This window comes from Rhipicephalus sanguineus, chromosome 1 (assembly GCF_013339695.2).
Source record: "Rhipicephalus sanguineus isolate Rsan-2018 chromosome 1, BIME_Rsan_1.4, whole genome shotgun sequence".
Lineage (NCBI taxonomy): Eukaryota > Metazoa > Arthropoda > Arachnida > Ixodida > Ixodidae > Rhipicephalus > Rhipicephalus sanguineus.
The window spans coordinates 108116737-108126368 of record NC_051176.1 but is presented as its reverse complement, the minus strand read 5'-3'; the positions used below and the strand labels follow the sequence as shown (position 1 = coordinate 108126368).

General features: G+C 47.9%; 1 protein-coding gene across 1 annotated transcript; it reads right to left on the bottom strand.

Annotated features, from left to right (window-relative positions):
* Window positions 1–530: 530 nt before the first annotated feature.
* LOC119378880 (beta-1,3-galactosyltransferase 4-like) lies at window positions 531–8854 on the bottom strand. Its single transcript, XM_037647936.2, has 2 exons — window positions 8468–8854; window positions 531–781 (listed from the first exon to the last, which is right to left on the bottom strand). The coding sequence occupies exons 1-2, from the start codon at window positions 8852–8854 to the stop codon at window positions 539–541; spliced, it is 630 nt and encodes a 209-aa protein (XP_037503864.2). The 3' UTR covers window positions 531–538.
* Window positions 8855–9632: the final 778 nt, after the last annotated feature.

Genomic DNA, 9632 nt, shown 5'->3' with positions numbered 1-9632 from the left:
CTCGCTGGGCGTATTTCGATGGACACAGAATCTAAAAATACTGTTCTGCTGAGACACGTACCGCTTCAACGTTACACAAACGTAAGTGCCCAAAATTGATCTGGAGGCTTCCACTACGCCATTTTACAGGTATAGCTGTGGCCGGTAAGCTTGTATGAATCAATCGAAAAAAAAAAAAGGAAGATCCGTTGTACGTATCTACGGATCTAGATAGTATTATTGTTAACAGTGGCTATTTAAACGGGACTTAGTAAAAAGATGAAATGAAATCATTTGAACGCCGTTTCTTTTATGTTGTGATTTTCTGTGATGCGACTTCCATTCAATTAAGCTGAAAAAAGATCTGAAAAAAAGAAATTACGCCTTCAGCTAGAACCTAACTGGAACCAGATTAAGAGATGTGACAGTCAATGATGAAAGCAAATGAGATGATAGCGAAGGCTGCGAATAGCACATATTTCAAACGAAAAACTGTAACCAACGCTCAAGTGCTCGACCTCTCTGCGTGTCAGTATATAGGTATCTATCAGTTTGCCCGTTACCGTGCCCGGTTTTCTCCGTGTGTCTTGAGGAAGCGTAGCAGCTTTTCCACGTTCACGAACATGTCGTCGTCCACTTTCAGCAGAAATCGAGTGTTCGAGCAGTTCACGTAGGCCCACTTGAGCATGAACACAGTCTTGATGGTGAGGTTACGGTAGGTGTCGCGGAAGTCCGCCTGGATGATGTCCTTATGATGGGCACTCTCGTTAATCAACCTCTTCTGCGCCTCTTGACCTCTAGGCTGCAATGAAGAAGGGAGAGAGAGAAAGAGAGAGATAGAGAGATGTAATTTGGGTGCTGTGTACACTTGTATGAACTGGAATATGTACTGTAGAACACAGCTGTGTTTAACGGCAAACGTGCTTTCTCGTGCTCTATTGGCGGCGAGATCGAACAGAGTCGGCACCTAGCGGCGAGCGAACGAAACCCCATGGTGTGGATGGCTCCTTGCGTCATCTGCTAGCCACACCGTGATCGCATGTGTGCGTACGTCATGCGCGTTCTCAGATTACAGCTTATTCCGTTGTGCTAGCACAGTATCAAATGCTTGTACGTATGCCTACACGATATACATAAACATTTCGCCTTACGAGACTTGTATGCACTCTAATAAGTGAGTAAACGCCCGTGTCGGTATGGCGCTAGGTCTAACCATCGTACCGTCCATTCGCCAAAATCATTTCAATGTGGGTACCGCTTTCTCGTTCAATCACGTCACATAGTTCATTCGGCGTCGTCCTAAACGAAAAAAAAAAGTACTAAATGTCGAGGTGTGAATGCAGAATTTTAGTGACACCATCTCGTGATGTGTTGGCGATTTGGAAATCCTTGTGATACCGCAAAGCATGAACTATCGTCTGCAGAGGATGGTAAGGGGTAAAAAAGACCTGAAGCTACGCATTTCTACAGCAATACGTGTATTCATGCAAACAGAAAAGCAGAGTGCACAAAGTTCTACTTCATGTAATTACGCAGAAATACAGGTTCTCTTTCTTTGTAGCCGCTAGAGCAAGAAGTAAATACTTTAATGGCTCAGTTGCGCAACACAGTTTATATTGTGGTATAGGAAAAACACAATTTAAACACGTGAAAATAAAGCAAGAAAAAACATCGAGCACGGGGCAAAACACGAATGTGACTGAAGGCCAGTACCCCATTGATTGGCAGATTGCACTTCTCTCACAATTAATAGGTGCGTTAGGACGGTTGCGTGCATTGATGTGGCAATGGAGGGCACATACATCACCATTAGGCTGCAGTCAACGTGCTTTACTCGCCAACAATCGACTCAAACCGCATACGGCGAAGCGTCGCTGCGTACATTTGTATACGCGCCGCCGACCGCCTATCCACACAAACGCGGCGACGGTGCTGCCACCTATAGCCCGATATCGCGGCGAATAAGCTCCGCGCTTTCAATGGAAACATGGAGCTCTCTTGAAAATGATTACCTCCATCCCATGCGTCGTCAAATTCACTACGACCAACATTTATTACCATTAAAAAAAACTTGATCATCAGATTATTTTTTAGTGGGATCAGCTGCGTGGTGTTTACGACCACGTTAATGTTAATTATGGCGTAAACCTTCTATAGATTTATTTCTAGATTATAGATTTCTAGATTTGTAGAGTATACCGTTGGGGCCAAAAATTAGAGATGATATATAAGCAGAGGGATTAATAATGCATCACGCGTATTATTACTCTTATTATTTCTGACACTGTGCGCGCGTTTCCGTGTTCCTTTCTCGCTATTCTATTTCTTTCGCGACATCCCTATAGCTTATCACTTTCGTTGATGGAACGGGTATGTCGTTCTGCGAACCACTTACCAAGCATAAAAAAAAATGCAATGACATTACAAAATCAGTCCAAGTGTTCCATACAAGACAGAAGTTCACAGAAAACTGGAGGGTTCGATATTACGAACAATGGACCAAGGCAACGTTTTGAGACTTGTCTCCTCGTCGAAGGTTGGTTCCAATGACACTCCTTGCTTGACTACTGTTCATGAGCAGCAGGATTGTGTTTTGGTGATACCGACGCTTGTGTAAAACGTGCACAACGAAGGGAGAATCGTGTTAGTTTGCTACTGGTAAGAAAATACCTGTGCTGCTCAAGCAGAAGCGTAGTGCGAGGACTGCTGTACTCCTAAGATTTTGGTCACAAATTACACGCAAAGTCAGCGTCAAAAGCGACGAGGCACAGGAAAAAGCTCACTATTCCCGCTGCTTCTGCAGGCAGCCTTGAATTTAGATTTCCGGCCTGTTCAAAAACGCGCTAACAACATCTATACTGCGCAGTTCGACAGACTATACAGTGACAAATTGCTGGGAAATTCAAAGTTTTCTCAGACCTAGTGGTCTCTAAACATTTCACGCCAATTGTACAATGCATGCCTGAGTGCAGGTTTGCTGCCGCATGTGTACATTCCCGAAACATTTCTCCGGAAGATGGCGGTATTATACGAGATAAGCGCAGTCAGAACACTTTCAACGCTGTATACGTGAGAAGCGCAAGACTATTCGACTATACGAAATGCCGGTCGAGCATCGGTCGCTTTCAGGCGCAGGGGACAAAGCCAACATTGGCTCTTCCCCGCGAGCACATTTAGGAACACGCGCGATCACAGCTATTACAGTCATAACCGTCGTAATGTGCACGCCATTGTTACGTCGTCTAGCCTCCCGCTGGCGTGAACAAACAAACGCCAGCGTGCGCTGAGCAGCATGCGACGAGCTGATTGCAGCTATAGCTGGACGTACGCTGTGTACGTTTCGCAAGCTTTCCTCGCGTGCCTTCCGTTTATGGAGCTATAGTAGACAACGCGCCGAGGCCACACGCCACTGCAGGCTCTTTTCCTGTTTATCTTCTCTCTGCGGGGCTTGATCGCGCGGCCGCGCAAGATATGTCCCAAGACGAGAAACGCCAGGCTGTTATAGAAATTTTATGCTTCTTTTAATCTGCACTAAATCATAACGGTGATCACGCAATACTAACTAGAGCAACAGTCAGTCCTTCTGATGTACCACGCACTGCGGCGCACACTTGTCGAAACAAACGTCTCCGCGCTTGTCGGATCTGCGTTTGACTTTGCGCATAGTCATAAATGTCTACTAAACTTCATCTATAACCTAAAGACATTCCCTCTCATCGATCCCAGGCCCAGGCTGCATAGATCCTTCTCATATATTCCAGGCTCGCATAGATCCCAGACCGATGACGGCAGAAACCATTCTGGAATGTCCTCCTGAGAGGTCATCGCGCGTGAAGGCGACGAAGGCAGTGCTCAACTTCTTGGAGACACCAGACCTGGACCGGCGGGGTATTCAGACGGGGGAGAAATGCTCGGGGGAGAGGGGGGGGGGATTGCGGATCACGTGACCGCGACGTCACGGATTAGCGAGTGGGCGTGACCCCCCCGCGCCTCCTCGGAGGAGACGGGGACGTTTTCCCCAAAAGGACAAACAATCCCCCGGCGGTGGGGGATATGGCGGAATTTCGGGCTCTTGTTTGGCCACATTGTTGCACTTGCTCCTGCAGAGAGCGGCAGTGGGTGTCCAGTCTGCAGCTGGATGGTCGTCTGCAGCTCGTCGTCAGCAGCTCGTCAAACGGTTTCAAATGTACTGATGGGCTAGTTGGTGAGCCATGATTCTCGAATAGGCAGCGCACAAAAGGCAACGAACACGTACAAAAAAAAGACGCAAACACAAGCGCTGTACTGCAACTGGTGATTTATTGTCGAAAGACCCGGTTTATGTATGTGAACACGAACATGCGCTCTGACAGCAGTGGATACGATGAGGACCGAAAAACCCGCACAAATAAAGGCACAACAAAAAAAGCAACAGAAAAAAACAAGAAAACAAAAACAAAAAACACGTGGTTCTGATAAAAAAATTTTTGCCACACAGTATGTGGTTACATACCAAGGTATCGGCGCGCTTTTTCAGAGAACGCAACCGAGGGGCAACTGATACACTTATCTTTCCATTTGTCAATTTCTATGGCCTCGATTACCTCTCTGGTTTCCTTCTTACGTTCCTTGCACACAATCTCCGTACCTGTTAAAGTGGGAGCACAGCCACAATCCCTACAATGGAAGGCCAAATGCCCAGAATCTTTTGCTGCAAAGTGGCGGTTATGTTCCGTTAGCCGTGTGTTTATGCACCTGCCCGTCTGACCAATGTACACCTTGTTACAGGTCAGAGGGATCTTGTAGATCACCTCTTCTGTGCATGCATGCGACGTAGGGGTTGCGGTGCTTGATTTCACACGATTGCGTAGTCTTAGCGACATTCACCTTTTTGCACAGGCTCGACAATCGCACTGGTGCCGAGAACACGACGTCGACACCGGCTTTCCGGCCTATCTTTCGCAGATTGTGCGAAATGGTGTGCACATAAGGTATCACCACCGTACGCCTGTGGTTCCTGCTTGCGGCAGCACTTGTTTTCTTTTTTTGCAAGCCTTCTGCGACCGAAACCAAGAAGTTCGTCGGATACCCAGAGCGCCTAAGGCGGCTCACCTGGTTGGTGAAGCTGGCATCACCTTTGTGCGGACAGGATTTCTGGAGGGCGCCAAGGAAGCATGCAAAAAAAGAAAACAAGTGCTGCCGCAAGCAGGAACCACCGGCGTACGGTGGTGATACCTTATGTGCACACCATTTCGCACAATCTGCGAAAGATAGGCCGGAAAGCCGGTGTCGACGTCGTGTTCTCGGCACCAGTGCGATTGTCGGGCCCGTGAAAAAAGGTGAATGCCGCTAAGACGCATACGCAATCGTGTGAAATCAAGCACCGCGACCCCTACGTCGCATGCACAGAAGAGGTGATCTACAAGATCCCTCTGTCCGCCGCGGTGGTGTAGCGGTTACGGTGCTCGGCTTCTGACCCGAAAGTCGCGGGTTCGATCCCGGCCGCGGCGGTCGCATTTCGATGGAGGCGAAATGGTAGAGGCCCGTGTACTTAGATTTAGGTGCACGTAAAAGAACACAAGATGGTCGAAATTTCCGGAGCCCTCCACTACGGAGTCTCTCATAATCATATCGTGGTTTTGGGACGTAAAACCCCAGATATTATTATAATACAAGATCCCTCTGACCTGTAACAAGGTGTACATTGGTCAGACGGGCAGGTGCATAAACACACGGCTAACGGAACATAACCGCCACTTTGCAGCAAAAGATTCTGGGCATTTGGCCTTCCATTGTAGGGATTGTGGCTGTGCTCCCACTTTAACAGGTACGGAGATTGTGCGCAAGGAACGTAAGAAGGAAACCAGAGAGGTAATCGATGCCATAGAAATTGACAAATGGAAAGATAAGTGTATCAGTTGCCCCTCGGTTGCGTTCTCTGAAAAAGCGCGCCGATACCTTGGTATGTAACCACATACTGTGTGGCAAAAATTTTTCTATCAGAACCACGTGTTCTTTTGTTTTTGTTTTCTTGTTTTTTTTTCTGTTGCTTTTTTTGTTGTGCCTTTATTTGTGCGGGTTTTTCGGTCCTGATCGTATCCACTGCTGTCAGAGCGCATGTGCGTGTTCACATACATAAACCGGGTCTTTCGACAATAAATCACCAGTTGCAGTACAGCGCTTGTGTTTGCGTCTTTTTTGTGTACGTGTTCGTTGCCTTTTGTGCGCTGCCTATTCGAGAATCGTCAAACGGGTTGTGCAAGCCACCAGAGTAGTCTAGTAACACTGGTCTCCCCCTCCGTTTGCCTCGTCCGTGTGAGTGGGGGGCATTTGTGGAGACTTCTCCTCGCGAGTTGACGTCACTAGGCTCCGCCTTTACCCCCCGAGCATCTCCCCCGTCTGAATACCAGGCTAACGGCATTATAATGACTGTGATGTGTGTGACTTTGTGCGCGCGTGCTCTCCTCTCTCTCTCTTTCTCTGTCTTTAAAGCTCCCCCATCCCTTCCCTCAGTGTAGGGTAGCATACCGGTCCTTTTAGAATGGTTAACATCCCTGCCTTCCCTTTCTCTCCTGTTCCTTCCTTAGCTGCTTCCCGGAGGACGTTTAGAATGAATGGATCGTCTTCTTTCCCAGCAGGTATTATACGGCAAGCTCTCCTGGGAGATTTTCGACGGAGCTCTTATGCTGTCATTTAACGCAGTGACTGAGCGCTGTAGCCAAGAATGGCGGATGCTTCGCGGTGTGAATAGACCATAGAAGAGGCTTTTGCTGCACAGCGCTTACGTGCATCACCTGCTGAGCAAGCCTTAAGGCAAGACGCGGAGATCCCTACTATGCGGTTCCCGAGGGTCGCATTGTATCTGTTATCGTCCGTCCTTTGGTATGACACTGTACCGAAGGCCGACCCGCTTTACCGCCGCTGTATCTCCCGCAGGATCGGCCCATTTTATATTCGGCGAGAGACCGATCGAGCAGGCGCCGCTAAACGCAGACAAAAAAAGAACGAAAAAATTCGCTTTAAATAAATGATACCCTTGTTCGAAGAAAGTATATTATTTGTCACAGCGAGGATATTTAAGGGCGCATTCACACCGGCGAACGACAGGCGTCGCGCGACCACTTTCGTCGCAAATGGTAAGATTTGGTCGAAAAGCGACCGTTTTGGTGAAGTCGCACACTCACCGATTCTCCAGCGCCGTGACTGCAGGAGTCGCAAAGCTACTAAACCTGCCAGCGACGCAAGAGCGTGACGTTGGAATACCTTGAAGGTTATTTTACGTGGCCATGGGCGGGCTGGTAACGAAACAGACGTAAACGGAAGCAATCGCGGGTGTGACGAAAGCACGCTGCAGTCCCCGGTGTGAACAACGATCGCCATGAGTAGCTGCTCGGCGACCAGTCGCGGACTTCTGTCAGTCGCCGGTGTGAATGCCTCCTCGGTGTAATCGTTTAGTTGTTTCACAACGGAATTCCGTAAAGAAGCGGACCCCTGTTATACTGTATACATGTAGGGGTAGTACATATCAGGGTATGCATATAAACCGACAAGTTGTACGAGTTCTGTGAATTAGCTACATGGGTTAGATACTCGGAAGAAAGTAACGGCAGCAACTTCGGCCGGCACCAAGTCTGGAGGGTTCGCTACGGATAACTTTAATAGCCGACAGGGTCAGATGCGAGGAAAGGACGCATAGAGCTATTGCAATACTTCTGTTACGATAGCGGATGGCCTCGCCCGCAGATCGCCACAAAAGCAAAAACGGCTAACTCGCACTGTTGATTAAACTCACGTGGCGGGATCACACATGCACGCACGCACGCACGCACGCACGCACGCACGCACGCACGCACGCGCACACACACACACACACACACACACACACACACACACACACACACACACACACACACACACACACACACACACACACACTCACACAAAGTCTTAGTTTAGGGGACGCCAGCGGCTTGAATATCCAAGAACCCGACGTGTTCTTGGATTTTGCCGGGACCAAGCAGCTTGCGTACGCAAGCGGGGCGCAAGCCTCTTGTGTCCCCTAACCTATGGTCGGTTACAACCTGAGAATAGATACAAGCTCCGCCCCCAGAACTGCGGTGCGCCTGCAATTCATCTGTGCAAGGGCGTCGTGCCGGGTGATTTCCGTTCAAACAGTAAGTACTTTTCCGCGGCTAATGTAAACACTACGCATATTAAGAATCAAAAGTTCGACGTCCCTACTTAAAATATTACGTTTAGCTGAGCAGCGATGACGGGATCTTTGCTGAAAATTGACAGGAAGTCCAATTTTTTCGTCTGAAAACCAGCGACACTAAGATGGGCCTGTATGGAAAAATCACCCACCCGCATTACACCGAAGATGCTTGACATCACAGAAATGAGCCAGTGCAATTGGATGGGCATCTATGTAAATTTTCTTTGGGTGGGACAGCGACGGCTGTAGGGGTAGCTGGAAGGAAGGTGCAAACACGTGCTTGGCGCCGCATACCGTGTCACCGGGCTTGCCGACGAGGAAGAATACGCCGGTGCCATTGTCGTCGCTGACGTCTCGACCCCACGTGACGCGTATCGCAGCCCGGTGCTCGAAGTTGTCCACGGCGCTGCAGACCACGACGGCCAGGTATCGCGGACAGGCGACGCGCGGCAGCACGGGGAAACCGCGGGTGCCCACCACGCGTGGTATGATGTCTCGCTGCCGAACGTGCCAGCTCATGTCACTGACGCACACTCGCATCACGGCGTAGTTGACGGCGAAGAACGCCACCAGAGTCCAGATTCCGAAGACTGCGTACTTCAGGCGACGCACAGCGAGCCTTCCTTGGCACACCGTAGAGAGGCACGGCTGGGAAAAGGTGGTAGTAATTTTTTCTCGCATTCAGTGCGGAATGGCCCCTTCTATAATTTAAAAGTGCAAAAAAATACAGAAATATTACGTGTGCTAAGAGTTAGTTGCACAGAACTCCCAGTGATTAAAATTAACCAGCTGTTCCCTGCTATGTCGTGCCTCGTAATTATATCATCGCTTTGGCACGTAACATGTACAGCTTAACATTTAAGTTCTGCGGAAAAGGAAAGGTTTTCATAGCTTTCTTTTTTGCTATATTGCCATTATATTATACATTTCATTAATAATAATAATAATAATAATAATAATAATAATAATAATAATAATAATAATAATAATAATAATAATAATAATAACGTTCATTTCCCCTGTGCTTTCCTTGGCTTCATTGCATGTCGCCTTCGTATGATTCTTACTAACCAAACACCGTGCGCTTCGATTCTTGCACTTATTCCATACGAAAGTGTGCTCGTAAAGAAACAGTAAAATGTATGTAACTGAATCAGTTACTGCGGCCTGTTATTACTGTCTACTACTACATATTTGCTACTAATGCTAGAGTCCTACATGTGCGATCGAGATAAGTTTATTATCGCTACAATAAGCGATTATATACATATACCACTTCTCGGCCGTGTTGTATTGTTCTGGATGGCGTTAGCTCCTTCGCGAAACTTAAATAAACTGCAGTTTCCTATCTTCGTATCTTCATTTATTATTTTCGATTAACACTTATGTGCCACCTTGTTGCCCACGTTAGGTCATCGAGTTGTAAAACACAATTTTATATCTGTTAGAAAGTACGTAC